General features: G+C 43.1%; 1 protein-coding gene across 4 annotated transcripts in view; it reads right to left on the bottom strand.

Annotated features, from left to right (window-relative positions):
• LOC105487136 (CDK5 regulatory subunit associated protein 2) overlaps window positions 1-19,885 on the bottom strand; it is a 191,185-nt gene that overhangs the window by 57,366 nt on the left and 113,934 nt on the right. For 2 of the 4 annotated variants that reach the window (XM_011750442.2, XM_011750441.2), the window contains exons 19-23: window positions 18,372-18,467; window positions 16,247-16,419; window positions 11,248-11,665; window positions 5,648-5,879; window positions 1,370-1,492 (exon numbers count right to left, since the gene is read on the bottom strand). In XM_011750442.2, the coding sequence (XP_011748744.2) occupies window positions 1,370-1,492; window positions 5,648-5,879; window positions 11,248-11,665; window positions 16,247-16,419; window positions 18,372-18,467 (1,042 nt within the window). The remainder of the gene's footprint in view (window positions 1-1,369; window positions 1,493-5,647; window positions 5,880-11,247; window positions 11,666-16,246; window positions 16,420-18,371; window positions 18,468-19,885) is intronic. The other 2 variants (XM_071078251.1, XM_011750445.2) reach the window with 1 other exon arrangement.

Genomic DNA, 19,885 nt, shown 5'->3' on the forward strand with positions numbered 1-19,885 from the left:
TCTGAATGCTGCTTCCCAAAGTAACACTCCTGCAACGGAATCTCCTGTACCAGGGTGCATGAGCAAAGACAGAAAGAGTTCTTAACCCTCAATGTGAAGGCCAAGATGCCTGTAAAATCCTTTATTCACATCCCAAGTATCTGTCAAGGGCCTCATGAAAAAGAAACAGCAGTGAAGATGTCAACACGCAGCACCCGGCCTCAGCTGGGCAACAATTAAAAGGTGGAAGTTCAGGCAGACGCAACTCATGTGCAAAGTTCTGGAAGCACATTCGGAAAAATGAAAGACGTTCAGTAATGAAGGGAAGTACTGACAGGGAAGGGGAAGCTGTCAATTAGTTAAGAAGTTTGTATTAATGACTATGAAAAAATCAAAAGATGTCCCCAAGACCATTTATGAATATTTGCATTATAAGAAATACTGTAGTTCTACAACTTTCCACAATTCAGTTAAGGGGGACTTTATTGCCTGGTAGAGTAGCTTTCTCCTCAAAGCCCAGAACACGCAGAAACATGTGAACATGTATTCACTGCAGTGACTCTGGACCTTGCAAAGTATACACCACTGGAAACAGTGTATGTACCACAACTCAGTATTTTTCCAGAGACTCGTGTTCCCATGGCCATCCCATGACAAATTTAGGATTCTTGAGGACAATTATTTCTAACAGAGTGAGTTAGATCTGGATTAATAGTGATTTTTTTTTTTTAATGAATGGGGAAAAATATCTAACATAAAAAGAATGTAGGCATTTGTTCATTCTGGTTGAATGAGAACATGAGTATTTGTTATATTATCTTTTGTGCTTATGTATGCTTCTAATACTTCATAATTTTAAAAAGAGAGGAATACAACTTGCCTGTGCCCTCACCCACATATCTGCACCTTTTTCACTGCTCTGCCTGGCAAACCCCACAAATCCAGTCTCAGCCTCAGGCTCTCCTCTGACCCACTCCTCCCGGGCACACAGGCCAGCACTGAACATACCTCAGCAACAGGCAGCCCCGCGCTGAATACTGACAGGCTGTTGGGATGGTTGTCTCCTCTGACCTGTGGGGTCCCTGAGAGCAGGCTGTGTCTTTTCATGTTGAACCACCAGAACCCAGCCCACCACCTGGTAGAGAAGCATGTTGACACATGGACAGGTGGGCTCTGACATCCTACTGTACTTTGACTCTTCTCCTACTTACCAGCTGGGTGACCCTGGGTCAATTATCTCTTAAAACCTCAGCTTCCCATGTGTTAGACTGGAATTATAATAACGCCCCAAGAGGGCTGCTATGGGCTTAGTAATAATTTTAGATGAAACATCCCAAATGGTGCCTGGCACATGGAAGGTGTTCAGTACACATAGGGATTGAATTCTGACCGATCTCGTAGCTTGTTTGCTGATCACTGTCCATTTCCTTGTCTCTCCAGGCAGAAGATGTGGTTTTAATTCCTTTCTGCTCTCCTGGGTTGTCCTGGTAGGCTGCTCCCACAGGGGGCTGAGCTACAGGCAATCACAAAGAGAAAGAAAAATAAATAAAACCGTAAGACTTGAAACTTAGCCAAGCAACTGAGAAGAACACAAAGATACAACAGGGAAAATAAAAACACTGGGGAGGCAAAATGCAATTTATAAGATAAAATTAATCTATTGAGCTGCCATAACAGGACATAAAAAGCATAAATATACTGCAGCTTGTCTGAAATGGTTTAAGTCCAGGCCCTCAAAAAGCTGAGTGAGAAAATGAATTCTATCAATTCGTGCCCATTTTTCCCAAGAAGACAGAGGTCCTAGGGTCTCCTGGGCAACTGTTGAGGTAGCACCTGGGGTGGAGGCACCCTGGTGTCTCAGTAAAAAATAAAAACAGTATTGAGTGTAAATGGCAAGCTAGGAGTCAGGCGTGGTGGCTCATGCCTATAACCCAGCACTTTGGGAGGCCGAGGTAGGAGGGTCACTTGAGGCCAGGAGTTCAAGACCAGCCTGGGCAATATAGCAAGATCCCCATCTCTACAAAATATAAAAAATTTAAATTTGAATTTTAAAAAATGGCAAGCTATGGGGAAAGTGCCAGGGCCTCTGTTGAGCTGAGTTACCTTTGCCATAAAATCTTTCCTCCATGAAGGTCCCCACAACCCTGTACTGATTTAGTTAACTGCCACCTCCCCCAACCCACACCAGACGGGGAGCTCTCAGAAGGCAGAGACTGTATCTGATTTATTTCTCTCCTACCCCCAGCGCATGAGGCTGGAAACCTAGCAGGTGCCCAGGGAATGTTCACTGAATGAATGAAAAGATGCCTGGATGATGGTTGAATGGATTAGAAGAAGGTAGATAAGGAGGTGGTAAGGGAAGAGCAATTCTGCCAAAGGTCTTCTTATCTGGAAACCTCAACTATGGTAAACCCAAAAGAAAACCTAAAATTAAAGGAAACATACCTTTGGCTATGGATCACCATAAAATGCATACAAGAAGTATCACATACTAGGCTTTGAGAAACAGTAAAGAACATGGGCTTTGAAATTAGGCAGGCTGATTGAAGTTGGTCACAATGTGACTGTAGCCAAGTCACTTTATCTCTGAAACTGCTGCCTTAACTATAAGATGGTAGTAATTTCTGTATCTGCCTCAAAGGACTGTTGAGAGAACCCAATTAGATCATGTACTTAGAGTGTACAGCAAGACTCAGTAAGTAATAGGTGCTTGTTTTATTAACACCACAATATGTCCAAGACTCCAGAGTCATCTCCAATCCCTGAACCACTCTAGAAATCCTCTAATCTGATGCAACCTCCCACCCTGGTATTCATTCCCTTCATTGGCAAGTCCTAAAGAACATCAATATCCTGTCTGAACATTCACCTCTCCCCATCACTCTAAGGGAACTTGGGATGACCCCAAGGACACTGCTTCTCCCGCAGCCTTCAAAGTTGTGGTCATTTCTTTCCCATAGCTCTCATATCATGGGCCCAAAGTGTGTAAGTGTTTTTGCTCCTCACTGCCATTTCTAGATCATTCTCTCTCTTCCCTGAAAATTCCACCTTTGCAGCTAATGCTTCCAGACTATACCACCACCGACCCCACTTTACTGTAATCATCCATGGTCCCCTGATTCACTGAATCCCCTGAGGTTTGGTGACAATGTGGCTCCTAACCACCTTCCTTCTCTACATTGCTTTACGGTATAATTCCTCAGCGCTGTCTATGCTTGCTGTCTCCAATCTCTCTCCTGCATTCTCTCTCTGGAACCCATGCCAATCAGACCCCACCCACTCCATGGAAACAGCCTCCCTTCAAGGACACCAATGGCTTCCACATTGTTAAATCCCAAAGTCAATCCTCAGTCCTTGTCTTACCTGTCCTATAGCAATATCTGACACTGCTAATCCCCTCCTTACTCAGCTTCTGGGAAGTCATCCTCTCTTGGACCCCTCCTACCTCACTGGCTGGTCTTCCTGGTCCAACCTTTAACCACTAGAGAGCCGCAGTTTCAATTCCTGGACCTGGTTGCTATGGCTCCAAGTCATATTGCTTCAAATATTACCAATATATTGCTATTTCCTAACTCTGTATCTCTAATCCAGACCTCTGCCCTTGACTCCAGACTCATCTGTCTCCAATTGCCTATCTGGTATCTCCACAGGGATGGTCAACAGGCATCTCAAATGTCCAAACCAGACCCCTAATGTCCCCCTCATGCTTGCCTCTCATGCAGTCTTCAGTCTTTCTCATCTCAGTGAATGACAACTCCATCCTTCCAAAGGTTCATATCCAAAGTGATCCTTTAAAGCAGAGGTTGGACTACCTTTCTTAAAAAGTCAAATAATAAATACTTTAGGCTTTTCAGGCCATAGGGTCTCTATGGTAACTACTCAACTCTGCCATCAAAGCACAAAAGCAAACAGACAATATGCAAACAAATGGGTGTGGCTGTGTTTCAATTAAACTTTATTTCCAAAAACAGGAAGTGAACCGGATTTGGCCCACAGGCTGTGGTTTGTCAACTCCTACTTTTCTTTTTTTTTTTCAGATGGAGTTTCACTCTTGTCTCTGCTCACTGCAACCTCCGCCTCCCAGGTTCAAGCGATTCTCCTGCTTCAGTCTCCTGAGGAGCTGGGATTACAGGCACATGTCACCATGCCTGGCTAATTGTGTATTTTTAGTAGAGACGGGGGTTTCACCATGCTGGCCAAGCTGGTCTCGAACTCCTGAACTCAGATGATCTGCCCGCCTTGGCCTCCCAAAGTGCTGGGATTACATGTATGAGACACTGCGCCCAGCCTGTCAACCCCTACTTTAAGGCTCAAGTCAAATCATGACTCTGCTGCTCAAAACCCTCCAAAAGTTTCCAATCTTACCGAGTAAAAGAGTCCTAGGACAGCCTTTGAGAGCCTGCCTGATCTGTTGCCTCCCGGACCTCATCTTCTATGACTCTCCCGCTTCCTCACTCCACTCCAGCCACACAATTAGCCTCCTTACTATTCATTCATCTTCCCTGTTCACAGCAGCACCAGGGCCTTTGCCTTTTTCCTTCTTCCCAAGATGACTAGAGCACTCATTTCCCCTGTTTCCCTTCAAATGCCATTTCACCACGGGGGCTCTCTAGCATTCGTGACATGAGCAAATCCTGCCCCTCCTCCACATTCCCCACACCCGAATCCTGCTTCATTCTTTTCCATGGCACTTATTTTCTCCCATGTTATACATATGCTTATCAGCTTCCTGTCTTCCCCCCGACCCCACACACACACAAGAATGTAAGCTAGACACAGAGGCACAGACTTCATCTGCTTTGTTCACTCCCCTCTCCTCAGTGCCTAGAATAGTGCTTGGCACACAGAGGAAATGAATAAATAAATAAAAGGTTACTTTTGTTGTTCTTGTTATGGTGCTGCTGCCATCTGCTTATAGAAGTTCAAAATTAGGAGTCAACATATGCACATTTGTGGATTCATGAGCCCTGAGAAAATGATGTAAAATGCTACTTATATGCTCACCTGCATCATTCTGTGGGAGGGCCCTCAGCGTTCTTCAGATTCTCAAAGGGTTACTGGTCCAAAATCTCTAAGCACCACTGTCCTAGACTAGAGGACGCCACTAGACACATTTCCTCCAAGTCTCTGGATCCTAACTATTTAGGGACATTTTAACCCAGGGGCTTTCTGTTGTCTTGCCTCCCAGGAGAGCAGAGCCAGCAGGTTCAAAGAGGGTGGGGAAGTGGGTCACTTCTAGTGGAAGACACAAGGTTAGTAAGGTTTGGAATTAGCCCCAAGTTGGCCTGGACATTCCAGAGAACTCTGCAAAGTAGATCCTCACTTGCATACCTCTGACGTCACACGCCAGAGGCGTCCACAGACAAAGCCAAACACAACTGGGGCATCTGCAGAGAATCCTAAGTGAAGGCAGCAGTGCTCCCTCAGACCTATGAGCACTACAAGTTCCCTTTATCCAGACTCCAGAGTAAAATGAAAGCAATGGATTCATTCTCCTTATTGTGTTCCCTCTGTTGTGCATTTGTCAGGAGTCAAGATTAATCACTGCAATTCATGAAATTTATACTCAAACTTATTGCAATTCTAAACAACAAGGTTGCCATTTCAAGCAGTTTTCTATCGAGCCGTTTGTCTAGCTCACGGGGAATACATTTTTCTTGGTGCTTACCATTCAGCAACATTTTGTCGGGCGTTGGCCTCCCCTCCATCATTGCTTCAGCCAGAATTAACTTTTGGTGAAGTTGCTTATTACAAGTTTTAAACTCCTTCAGCTCCCCCTGCAGCTCCAAGATCTGGCTCTGCAGCTGCGTCACCACCTCCTGGGTGGCAGGGAGACGATACGTATTTCTTAATGACTGGGATGGTTTTATTAGGATTGGCAAGCGGGACTTCTTAGCCTCCTGAAAACACACATATGCAACAATGAATACACTTTGAACACACTTCCTTTGGTTGCACAGTCAACATTCTCATGCCAGCCTTATAAAACAGAATTCGAACTGGCTGCCCAGACTTTTCGGTCCTATAATGGCAGCTATGTTTATCCACCAGCCAAAGAGCTTGTATCTTGGCAGGTCCCTCCCCTGATCATCAAGGGCCAAGCTTCTCCTCGCCACCCTCCTGGCCCTGGCCCATTGTCTCTCTGGACAATCCAGACGCTCCGTAAATGGCAGTTCTTCTTCCAACTTGATCTTCTGGGAAATGTTATTTTGCTCCTTATCTATTTCCTCATTTCCCAAACATTCCTCAGTCTAATCTAATCTGGCCTATCAACCCCTGCTAGTCCACCAGAATCACCCCTTACTTCGGTGGCTACTAAGTTGCCAACCCAGTGGATATTTCCCAGGCTCAGAACTCCCAGTCATCCTCATTCATAATGACTTACGGGCACTACAGAGTCAACTGAAAATTCAACTCTTCAGCTTCATCACCCCATGCCTCCACTGCAAATCTATGCCACTTCAACAATCTCTGTCTTGGTGAATCACATGACTATCCATTTACTACACAATCTAGAACCATGGAAATAATTTTTAAGTTTCCCTTTATTCTTGTCACCCACTTTCACCATTCATCAGGGTCCATTAATTACAAGTCCCAGGCTGTCTCTCAATTCTTTCAACACTTCTCATCCTCCACTGCTACCACTCAACTCCAAGATGCTGTTAGTTCTCACCTAAGTCATGGCAACAGCCTCCTGGGTGGTCTCCACACGTCCACTTTTGCCCTCTCTAAGCCACTCTCCATGCTACAGCAAAAAGACAAACCTACTACTCCTCTCTTCTGCCTAAAACTATTTTAATTGCTTCCCAGTTCTCTCAAGACAAAGGTCAAGGTCCATACCACAACCTACAAAGTCCTGCAGGACCTACAGCCTAAATTACACTCCCTTCCACTTTACCCTGCTCTTCAACAACAATGACCTTGGTCCCTCAAAATGCCTTCCTTCCACCTCAGGACCTTAGCATATGCCAACCCCTTTGCCCAGAACACTCACTCCTTCCCACTTCCCCGACTAACTCTAATAGCATTCATTAAGACTCAGCTCAAATGGGCCTTCCTCAGGAAAATGGGCCTTGATTTCTAAGACCAAGGCAGAGCTCCCTATTACACACTCACTGTCCTCTACATATCCCCTCAGAGAACGTTAGTTATCATTTTAATTAAATGCCTGTGAAATTATCTGTCCCTTGTCTATCTTCTGCACCAACCTGTAAGCTCCAGGGTTAAGAGGCTTTGCATATCTTGGCCATACTCTCTGTATAGCTTCTAGCATAAGAACTAGTACACAGTAGGTACTCAACAGCTATTTGTGGAATGAACATATAAACAATAACTTAAGAGGCCAAATGGGGGTCTCTTTCAACTGGGGAATTTTAAACATTCAAAAGCTGGGCAGAGGGACTTAAATCCAGACGATATTTAAAGAAATACTACAACTCAATAATAAAAACAATCCAATTAAAAGATGAGTAAAAACTCTGATAGTCATTTCTCCAAAGGAGATATGTGCATGGCAAATAAGCATGTGAAAAGATGCTCAACATCATTAGTCACCAAGGAAAATGTCTATCAAATCACAATAAAATACCACTACTTCATACCTATTAGAATGGCTATAATCAAAGGACAACAACAAGTGTTGATGAAGAAGTGGAGAAACTGGAACCCTCACACACTGCCAGTGAGAATGTAAAGAGGGTACAGGCGCTTTAGAAAACAGTCTGGCAGTTCCTCAAAAAGATTAAACAGAGTTACCATCTTACCCATCAATTCTACTCCTAGGTATATACTCAAGAGAAATAAAAACATTATCACCCCCAAATTTGTAGATGAATATCAACATTATTTCTAACAACCAAAAGTGGAAATAGCTCAAATGTGCATCAACTAATGAATGCGGTATATCCATATGGATACACTATGGAATACTGTTTGGCAATAAAAATAAATGAAGTACTGACACATGCTACAACGTGAATGAACCTCAAAAACAGTATGCTAAGTGGAAGAAGCTAGTCACCAAAAACCACGTATGGCATGATTCCATTTATATAAAATAATCCAGAATAGGCAAATCAAAAGAGACACAAAGTAGATTCATGGTTGCCTAGGGCTGGGGTGGGCCAGTTGAGGGGAAATGGGAAGTGACTGTTAATGAGTACAAGGTTTCTTTTGGGATGACGAAAATGTTCTAAAACTGTTGTACAACTCTAAATTGTACAATAAGACAAAAAACAAAAAACAAAAAAACCCACTGAATTGTATACCTTAAAGGGATGCATTGGATGATATGTGAATTAAATCTTAATAAGGCTTTTTTTTTTTTTAAGTTTTTAAATAGCAGAGGAGAAGGAACCCAAGAAGAAAACAGAAAATATTTGGGACCCAAGAAATGAGATCACTGAGGTCTCTTAAGAAGGAAAGAAGAGTAAGGGCCCCTTCTTGAACATTCTAGGATATAAAATGCTTTCAAGCACACTTTCCCATAATCCTGAAGTGAACTCTGCACTCCCAGAACTCACAGGATAAGAGACGTTATCATGCTTACTTTCCAGATGAAGAACTGAGATGTCAAACAACTAGTCCAATGTCACAGTGCAAGAAGGTTCAAGAGTCAGACCTAAGACTAAGCTCTTCAGGGTCCAGTGCTCAGTTCAGAAAAGTGAGATGCTTTCTGCTCTGAAATTTCAGGTAAGAGGAGAGAGTACGTTCAAGGATAAGAACAGTTTGAGGTGGCAAAAGGAGACCACGTGGGAGGAGGTGGACGCCTCAGCAAAGAGGGCTGGAAAACAACAATCATTTGCTTGGTCCTCAGTCTCCACCAATCTTTATTCCTGGATCCAAATCTGTGTGTCATATGGCAGCAGAAAAGATATCTGCAAGTGCACAAATGCCAAAGCCAATTTCAAGCTGGAAGACTGCCGTCAGTCAACCTAATGCTCGTTCTAAAATAACACCACACAAAATGCTACCTTATGGACTCTGAACAGAGTCCCACCTACCACATTATTAAAGATGTCACATTGGAACTTCTTCCTTAGGAATGGAAGGGAAACAGGAACTCACACACTCCAAGCTCCTACCACGTACAAGGTACTGTACTAGACACTTGCCAAAGACTCAAAGCAGGTAAGTGGCTAGGCCCAATGCAAACACATGTATATCAGTAAAGTCCATCCTCTTGTCTGTACTAAACAATTGAAAGGATACCTGGTCTCCTTGTCTCTATAACTAAACAACTGGAAGGATATCTGGTCCCCCTGTCTTACCCTCGGGCTGCAGTGATATTCCTTTTAACAGGGTATCAGAGTCTCCTATTAAAAGAGGTAAGCCATAGGATTATCAACTCCTTAACTACCAAAGACCACAAAGAATATCATTAAATTTCCTTCTACTTTGCATAGACTGGAGGCCATGGTGGTGATGGGAGGGCTCTTCTCTCCCAGAGAAAGGCAGGTTTATAGTATCTCTGTCTGCACCTAAAACCAGACTTTAGTTTATATCCCTATCACTCCACTTACCAGCTAAGTCACTCTGAACAGTTTTCTGAGCCAGTATTTCTTCAAAAGTAAAATGTAAGTAATACCTACCAAATTCATATTCTTGTTGAGAATATTAAGTGAGATTATATATATATGTATATATATACACACAGACACACACAGAGTATCAAGCACAATCCCTAACAGATACTAAAAATAATAAACAAATACGGTTTCCTTCCTTTTGAAGACATAGCAAGAGGAATAATTTCAAACTAAAAAAATATCTATTTTAATATATTTGGGGGAAATTAAGTCCATTCAATTCTCCAGTTTTCCTGAACACAGAATAACATCTCTCACACAATGAAAAATTCAAACAAAAAAACCAAACAAACAAAAGACACCTAGTTTTCCTGATATACAGGTACAAACTGAAGGAGCTGGGGCAGATGAGAGCATTTCTATTCTAGCCAAACTGCACAAATTTGCATTTCTAGTACCGTTAATATAACAGCAGTCTCTCTCTCTCTCTCTGTCTTTCTCTCTCTCTCTCTCTGTCTCTCTCTCTCTCTCTGGTCTCTACTGATATCTTTAGAAAACCCTTTTCTAGAAATTACAGTTTTGGTGCATAATTTAAAACAATCAAAAGCAATTTTGCTAATGATATATCTAACTCTCTTTTGTATGCGCAAAAGCAGTAATTTAGTGGTCAGAAAATAAACTTAATTCTCCATTCTGATGCTATAAAGCAGTGTGTACAGTTGATTTCTCAAATACAAAACACCCATCAGAAACAAGAATATCAACAGCCTTCACTGAACCACTATTAGAAACACGACCTATTTCCTTCTCTCCCAGAACACATCTCCCTTCTATGGGGATTCTTGGCCGTAGGGTGGCAGGGGTGGGGGGTTCAAGCCATGACCTCAAGAGGATTTTCATAAGGGTCCAATCAAACATTGCCAAAAGAACCTGGTTTTAACAATCTGGCATATTTGACAGGATGTGCAGGGCTTAGAGACAGTATATAAGCTGAAGGAAAATCAACATGCAAACATTCACTCAACAAACCCAGACTTTATCATTTCACACCACCAGGGTTGGAAGGTAGCCTGATCCAGGGAAAGGGTGTGGCTGTGCAGTCAGGTACAGTGGGAGTCTCAGCTCAACCACTGGTTAACAACAGGAACATGGGGTGTGGCTTCCAGATCTTTGATGAGTGTTGTCAGGATAAAAGATTATAGAGGAAGCCCTCAGAATAATACCTCTCCTACACAAAGTCTGCACAAGATAAAACCTAGGTTCTCATCCCTATCCCTGAAGTCAGGTTATGACCATTTGACTGCAACCTGCAAAAGCAAATGTTCATCAATACAATGAAAATTGTATAGATTTTGGGACATCTTCACAATGCAACCTTATGTAGCCATTACAAGGAAAGATGTTCCTCATAACATGAAATAGACAGCTATAGACAGATGTATAAACAAGACTTCACATGTGTTTTTTCTAAGGAAAACACATAAATGTCACAATATACAGATAAATTAGATAGGGCTGAGATGGAGGAAGACAGACAAAGGGAGTGAGGGGAAGGAGAGGCAGGGGAAGGTCAGTGAGGACACATAGCTCTGGGTGGAGGCTAGGGTAAGTGCAAGCAGAGAGAGACGCTGGACATTCTCATCATATAAATGGGAAGAAAGTGGTAAGATTAAAGGTGATTTTTAAAGTTTTTTGTTTGTATAAAGTAAGTACATAATTAATACATGGAAAAACTTACTCTATTGGTCCCACCAGGGAGGGAAAGGAGGGCAGCCTGCCACCCAGGCACCCCGGGCAGGTTCTCTGGCCGATGCTCTGCTCTGAGTGCAGTGTTGATCGGTTTCTCTTCCCAAGCCTCTCTCACTGCTTCGTGCTTGGTTCTGAGCAGGTCGCCCTCCGTGGCCACAGTCTGCACTGAGGCATCTTTCAGCTCCACCTTGGGCACTTCGCCTGCCTTTACTAGCTGGGCCTCACAAGACAACTTCAGTTCATCATGTGGCTTGGAAAATGAGTTGGTTTGGACAAAATGGACAAGTTCACCTTTTTGCTTGGGTGTCTTCTCTGTTTTACCAGCAAGGTGTTCTCCAGAAACATCCTGCTCTGCCAAGCACAGATGTCCCAGAAGCAGTTCCCGTACCACTTTCAGAAGGTCTGGCCTGTTTTTCCAAAAGGGAAGGAAGTGGAAGAATCAAGCTTTCTGCTAGGCCTTGTCCCCTAGCCAGTAACCCAAGTTATCCCCACCTACTGTTGCCCAGATTCCATGAAAACTAAATACAGTGTGTACCCACAACGTGCCAGGACCCACATCCAGTATTTTATCCTGTGTAACCTCACAGCAACCAAACAAGGCAGGTACTACCATGTCATTTCAAGGATAAGAAGAGTAGAATTAATTTGACACAAGGTACACAGCAAGTGGTTGGGTCACATGAATATGTGAATGCAGGCTGGGCCCAGGTAGAAAAAAACAGGATTATAAGGTGTCCATGACAATTACAGGGTCCTCCCTGACTCTACCCCGCCAGCCAACCTCCTAGCCCTGGCCCCATTTCTATATCCAGGAGCATGTATGGCTTTAGACTAATCTGGCCAACCTGGCTAGTCCATCGATGACCTAATCCATCTTGGTGCACAATGGGTGCTTAACAAAGAGGTGGTAATGATACAGTGTATCTGTATACAGGCATAGTAGAAAATGCATTGGTTTTGAAGACAGATACAAATCCCTTCATATTCTAACTCCGCAATTCTCTGAAAAGAAGATAAGTATTCCTCCACAAGACAGCTATGAGGATTAAAGGAGATAAGTGTATAGGCAGCAGATACTTTCCATGCTCCTTGTCACATACCCTTGGCACACCTCTGACTTCAGCTGCTGCTGCGTGGACAGTTCCCATAGACACAGTCCCACCTCAAACACCCTCTACATCTCTGCTGCCTTGGGGCTTTTTCCAAAGCTCTATGAGCAAGCCAGTAAAGCAGTGTGGAAGTGTGAAACAGTTTCCATTTCTGGGGAAACTCTCAACCAGTGGGAGAAGACAGCTGTTGCGTAAATGTCCCAGTCTCCCATCCTTCAGACGGACCACACAGGCACAGTAATATACAGTCCCTTAGAGGGTCCCCAGCAGTAACCAGATCATTACTGCACCCTTATTGGTTCTGCTTTCATTCCTGTCTTACTCTCCCTGAGCCCTCATTCCTGCTCCCTGATGTCAAATCCCAAACAAATCCCTTATACTCTAATCCGAATCTCAGGCTCTGCTTTCCAGGGAAGCAAAACTAAGCCAGCATGTAAAACACCTGGAATGGTGCTCAGGTGGAGTAACTCAAGAAGACTCCCTTGTGTGTTTCTTGTGCTGGGCACTGCAGTGGCCACTGGGGATATAAAACTGTCCCAGGAGGACATGGACTGGTTTTAGAGAAACATATGTAAACAAATTATGAGGGTTACAGGGCAACCATCCCAGAGTGCCCCAGACTGGGGGTGGCAGGGAGAACGACAGCGGAGGGTTTCTAACATCAATGAGAACAGTCTAAGCATGGAAGCCTCAAGGAGGGGAAATGGAACAGTCTAAGCATGGAAAACAACAGGAACAGAGTCAAGTGGCGAAGAAGGGGTGAGGCTGGAAAGATGGGCAGGGAAGAAATGAAGAGTCCTGTACAACACATTGAGAAAAAAAAAAAGGAAGGCCACTGAAAGGCCTTGCAATGGACCGGGCTGGTCACACACGTGCTTCAGAAAGGTGACTCCAGGCCGGGCGTCGTGGTTCACGCCTATCATCCCAGCGCTTTGGGAGTCCAGGGCAGGCAGACAGCTTGGGCTCACGAATTCGAGACCAGCCTGGGCAACATGGCGAAACCCTATCTCTACAAAAAATACAAAAAATTAGCCAGGGATGATGGCATGTGCCTGTAGTCCCAGCTACTCGGGAGGCTGAGGTGGGAGGATGGCTTGAACACAGGAGGCTGCAGTGAACTGAGATCGTGCCACTGCACTCCAGCCTGAGCAATAGAGCCAAACTTTGTGTCAAAAAAAAAAAAAAAAATCAAGAAAGGTGACTCTGGCTGCTGCTGCATAGAGAATGGACAGAGAGGCCTCACACACAGACGAGCTCCCCTCATGCTGGTCTAATCACAGAGTAATGATTGCAAAATATGCACACCTAAAAAACAGTGTAAGGTACACTATAGGGCTCAAAAATCAAGATAAAAGTATCCAAAGATCAGAAACAGGGGAGAAAACCCACAGCTGTAAGAAGAGGGCTATTAAAAAGACAACAACCTAATGAAAGATTTCACAATTGAGGAAACAGAAACAATAAAGCAATCTGAAGAAGATTTTTAAATAAGTATGTTTAAATCATCTAAAAACTAAAGGGAAAAGATCATAAGAAGACAGAGTTATGAAACTGGGACAGAAAGTTATGCGAAACTAAATGGGGGAAGTAGAGAGAAGAGACCAGCTGGAAAGCTGTTGCTAACTCCCAGGAGAAAGAAAATGCAGGTCTGGGTGAGGTGGTTGGCAGTCAGCAAAAGAAGGGGACAGAAGGTCCTCATTGGTGTTAGCTCTTTTTTCTTCTCACTTTGGTTTCTACTACCTGTTCTATTTCTAGAAACCCTGTGAAACAGTCAGGCTGTACTCTACAACTCCTTTAACATACTCTGACCTTCCCTTCCTCGGATCTTTGCTGCCACTGGCAATGACAGGCACCCCTGTGTTATCTTTCCCACTGAGCCCTCTGAGGGGAGGGAGAAGGCCCTCTGCATATCCAGATTTCTATTATCTAGATGGGGGCAGAGTCAACTCCATTTAAATAGCTATAGCACACCAAAACGGGGTTAACAACAAAATTTAAACGTATGGTACATTTTTCACCTCTAATGTGAAATTATCTAGACAACAGAAACAACCTCAAACTATAGTAAACCCAGACTTTCAAAATATTTCTGGCATTTCAAGCTTCAGGAGATGTTAAACTAAATTTTCCTTTCCTTCGCCTTTTTAATATAGATAAAAAATAATGACAATTGTTATTTGGCTAGCCAAAGGAAGACCATTACTCACCACCAAACAACACAATAAAACCAAGGAAAAATACTTTACACATGGGTAGTAAAAGGTGGTGAGAGAGGCCATTATAATATACTAAAGTGGTGGTGCTATTAAATAAAATATTTCAAGTGTTATTTTGCTAGAAATCTGAACAGCAGATTCATTAAGCTATAACTGTAAGCCAGACCTTCTCAATGGTTCAGTCCAAGAGACTTCTCAGAGCCCAAATATTGTTTATATCCCCTTCCTGGGCATCTGTGCCATGAGGAAGGTATAAGGGAAGAGGAATCGACATTTCCTAAGCACTTACCATGTGCCAAATCCTCTAAATACACTGAATCCTCACAATAAGACTGTGAGAGGGGGATTCTTTAAAAGCCCATTTTACAGATGAATAAATGGGCTCATAAAGGTTCAGGATCCCCCAACCAAGTGGCAGAGCAAAGCTGAGATTCCAGACCTTTCTGACTCCCATTTCAGCTGGGACTGAAACGCTTCCATTGCCAGAAGCAAGCATTTCCCCCGACCGCCCAATTCACCACGCTCCTACCACAGCCCACTGCACTCTCCCTGATTCACATCACCCAAGTACATTCCCACATGGCCCTCACACAAAAAGTGTCTTTTAACTCTGAAGTAAAATTAGGGATCACGATGTTCAGGAAATCCTCCATTTCCCAAGCACTAACTACTACGGTCATCTAACTACTTGTGATAATAAGCCAGAACTGCCACTGAGCATGTCTTCCAAGAAGACTCATGCTAGAAAAATATTGGACAGACGTCAGGGATTGGGGAGGAGTCAGGCTTGCTGAGCTCACAAAAACACAGTGCTTCAATCCCATTTTTCCGCTGAAGAAACGCCCGTAAGGCTTAGTCCATCAATGATACAAGAAATATTGGTGTTCCTGGCTCTTGTCAAGAGTCACGGGCAATCATTACTGCTCCATTTCTCTACCTAGTCGGGAGGAGAACTGAAAACTGTTATTGAACACGCACCACACCACACGCCAGCCATTCTTCTTGTTTTTTTCTTACTCCCCACAGCAACCCTAAGAAGTAATCAGATAAATTGAGGCACTGAGAGATAAAAAGACAGCTCTTTTTGGTTCCAAAGCCCAAGCAGCTGTTATGGATGGACTAGGAAGAACATGAAAGGGGGAAAAATTACTCCCAAAGGATTAATTGAAAAAACACAAATGTACGGAATATTTCTCCTTTTTTGTTTTAAGGAAAACAACCTGTAGTATCTCCTCACATAGGAATGGCTCCCAACAGATACAATGAGAAGAGAACTTTAATTCAAGCTCAACAAAAACAGCAGAATCACAACTACAATGATATTTTTTAAGCTGTTGTCGAAACTGGGAGAGATTTCGGTAGGGCTGATTCCTCTCGCTGACAGCAAGGCAGTCCTTTCTGGGGCTCCCAGGAATAATTCTCAAAGAAAGCTTCCTTTCTCCTCTTTATAATGGGCTTACATGAGGCTTTGCTGACGTCCCCTCACAGCCACTAGCATGCAGCCTAATTACTTAATTGCATGACTGGCAAGATTCCTTCCAAGCCATTTCAGGAGCTCTCTCAGGTAAATTACACAGCACCATCATCTAAACCCATTTAGCAAAATGAGTTTGTTCTCCCCTAGAACTAGAGAAACAAAGGAATGTCTGGGCCTCATGTCTACCTGGATTCCAGTAACAACGTGGCCTTCTCATTGAACAAAGGGGCAAGCAGGTTTATGAACACGCCTTCTTCTAGGCAGCCAGGTGTGTGGGCCCCATCGGATTCTAAAATCTTAGGCTCCGTGTGCCTTAAGTATCCATTTTTGCAGCCTCCTTTGGAAAGGTCTTTCATAATCTGCAAATAAAAGTATTTGGTCAAATAATAGAATAAGGAGTAAGGGAAGCGGGTGTGTGGAGAGAGGATGGAGATGCAGGGTGAGTGAGTAAGTGCAAATAAGCCAGACACACTGAGCCAGAGAGAAACAGAAAAGGAAAGGGGGAGGAGAAGGAGGAAGAGAGAGAGACACAGGCACGCAGGTGCGCACGTACTCACTTTAACGCAGGGAGATGTTCTAGAAAGAGGATAGAGATGTTTACATCACTTCTCCTCACCCTCAGTTTCCTCACCTATAAAATGGGGGTAGTAATGGTACCTCCCACGGTTCTTAGGATAATGAAATGAAACCACCTCAGGTTACTTGTCTTACTCACTACAGGTGCACACCGGAAATGCATTCTCCCACCCCTACGGCCCACTCCTTGAAAGTTCTTTCTAAGAAGAGTAGGGAAGCCATGTCATTAACAATGATTTGAGTGCTTATTATATTCTTCTTGCAATGTATCCTCCTTATTATGTATCAGAAAGCTGACTTACTCTTTACAGACACATACGATTTAACATGGCTTTGATCTTTCTCATTAGGAAGGTAGAGAGTTCCTAATTCCCATGGAGATGTTATTTACGGATCCACCTTCTTGGGTCACTGAGGGTCCCAGAGGAGTGGTACCAAAGATGCATCTAGTTAAAGCCTGTACTGGGCATGTCTTTGAGGTGCTGCAATTAGCATTCTTTCTCCCCTATCCAAAGCTGTAAATTTCTTCTACCAGTCTATAAATAATTCCTCTTGACTTCATTACTGCTGGAGATATACACACTAGCCATCACCCCCATCTCTCCACACTGGTGAAATGATTAAGATTTTTAAATGGAAGACAAGACCTACACAAATGAGTTGTTATTTATAGTGTCTTCTTGGCCACCAATCTAGTTATTAAATCCAACTAATAAGCAACCTCCAAAGAAGGAAACGTACAGAATAATAAAAACAATAATTATTATTTACTGAGCACTTATTACATGCCTTTCTATTTAAATATCACAATCCTAAAAGGAAGTATTACTATCCTCATTGATGAGGAAACTCAGGCTTAGAGGTTAAACACTAATTAACCAAGGTCACAGAGATAGTAGTGCCAAAGCTAAGACTTCGAAGGAGGTTCATCTGGTTGCACTTTTAATTACTTTGCTTTCTAAAACTATCTATATTTGAAGATCTTCCCTTTGTGACTCCACAAACTTGAACACCCTGAAGGCCAAAAATGCCAAATCTGTAGCATCTTACCCCCACCACATCCCAGTCTCTAGGGTTCTTTCAACTTTGGACACTGCTTGGAGTCTCCCACACATTTTATGAATTAGAGGGTTGGAGACTGCTTGCTCCAAATGTTCAGTATCAATGAGATTGGAAGAGTGCTCTATGTGGACGGGGGTCAGATTCTCACAATGCCCAAATGACAGTAATGTGGGTTCCAGATGAGGAGACTGCAGAGCGCCCCTAGGAAGGGGAGCTAAGTTCCATCAGTAGGTCTTTACGCCTCAACCAAATGATCTGGTAGTTCACACAGTCCAGAAACAAGGGTTCTTATCCCAACTCTATCACTGATTTACTCTCTGCCCCAAATAAATCATCACTCCTCAAAGGCTTCAGTTCCTAATTCATAAAATGCGTTGGATTAGCTCACTGAAGATTTGTCCAGGTCAAACATCCAATGCCTGCTATTCTACTATAACAAGTCCATTTTTATTTGCAAGTATACGCTTGTTTTCATGTTTCACGACTGGCTCTGTCACCCAGTTTTTAACTTCTAAGAGGGAAGAGACCTAGTCTTTGCTTTCCACTGGCACATGAAAGGTACACGATATAGGCAGAATGAACAGAAAACTCACTGGACTCATTCCAGACTCGAAGACTGGTTTGGACATAGAGTGGAATAGATGAAATAAGGAGTTAACTGCAAGGTTCCTACCTCATTACTCTGCTGCAAATGCTGGTCACTCAGGAAGTTATTCTCGTCATCCTCTCCAATTTTGATCGTGTCCTCATCCTCCTTGCTAGCCATAAGCTACATGGAACATGGAATGATGTGAAAATGCAACCCAAAAAAGTGTGCAGCATGAATATGTATGAATAAGTCAGTGATGTCTTTTTTTTTTAATGCAAAACAAAAGGCAAACAAAAAAGAGGAACAAACAAATGCCAAAGCCATGAAATAAAAATTAACCAAAGTTAGAGTTGCTAGTTGTGGCGAATCACACCAGCTGCCTGGATCAAGCATAATTTAAGGACAAATTCCCCAAGAAAACAACTAAAGACATTTCCCCTTGCCCTTGTATGGCCCTTCCTTAGCTGCCGGAAATTAAATATGCTGTATGCCACTGCCACTCCTGCCTTTGCTAAATTCACTTTCAGATTATATAAAAGTAACAAGATTTTGGAAAACAGCTATTGATGGAATTGAAAATATCAAATAGCAAGAAAGTAATAAATGAAATTTATGGTGTGCCCAATTTATGCATCATTTCTCCTATTTAGCACAAGGCATAAACCTCTTCTTGTTCGACTGTCACACCTCTGAGATGGACAGTCCTGGCAACACTGTCATTTTGCTGACAAAAAGTCTTCATCTCTAATGAGAAGAGTATCACGCTTGCCTGACGATAACTTTATGCTTTTGGAAATGAAGGACAGTTATTTATAAAGACTGCATAAATCCCTAATGCTTCAAAGAAGTGTAAATCCCAAAGCTTCTGAGTGCTACAAAATGGACGGTACAAAGTTCTCAAGAAAGCCAGTTCTCAGCTCTCCGGAAAAGCAAAAACTCTATTCATGGGGCACCTGAATTAACCAAATTAAAAATGAGAGAAAAGGTGGCCAGCCACTCCCGGGTAAGGAACCAATCGAAGCCATGTCAAAATTATACCAAACCTTATCTCACCAATAAAAGAGTCTGGCCAGGTGCGGTGGCTCACACCTGTAATCTTAGCACTTTGGGAGCCCTAGGCAGGCAGATTGCTTGAGCCTAGCAGTTCAAGACCAGTCAGGACAACAGAGTGAGACACTTGTCTCTACAAAAAGTACAAAAATTCTCCGGGTGTGGTGGCACATGCCTGTAGTCCCAGGAGACTGAGGCAGAAGGATCACCTGAGCCCAGGGAGGTTGAGGCTGCAGTGAGCCATGATCACAACACTGCACTCCAGCCTGGGCAACAGAGTAAGACCCTGTCTCGAAAACAAAAACAAAACAAAATAGTCTACACCGAAGGTGCTGAAACCACGGAGTACTGGGTCATTTGTTGGGTGTGTTGTACATGTGAGATACCTATGGTTCTAGTTCAAGTTTTATTTCTGAATCCCTACATTTAGTCAATTATCCCCATAGCTCTCCAGTCCAACTCTCTGATTTTCCTTTCAGAAGAAAAACATTGTTTTGGAAGAAAAACAAAACAAAGGCAACTGAGTTCAGTTTTTATAGAAACTTCCC

Source organism: Macaca nemestrina, chromosome 14, assembly GCF_043159975.1.
Source record: "Macaca nemestrina isolate mMacNem1 chromosome 14, mMacNem.hap1, whole genome shotgun sequence".
In the NCBI taxonomy this organism is placed as follows: Eukaryota; Metazoa; Chordata; class Mammalia; order Primates; family Cercopithecidae; genus Macaca; species Macaca nemestrina.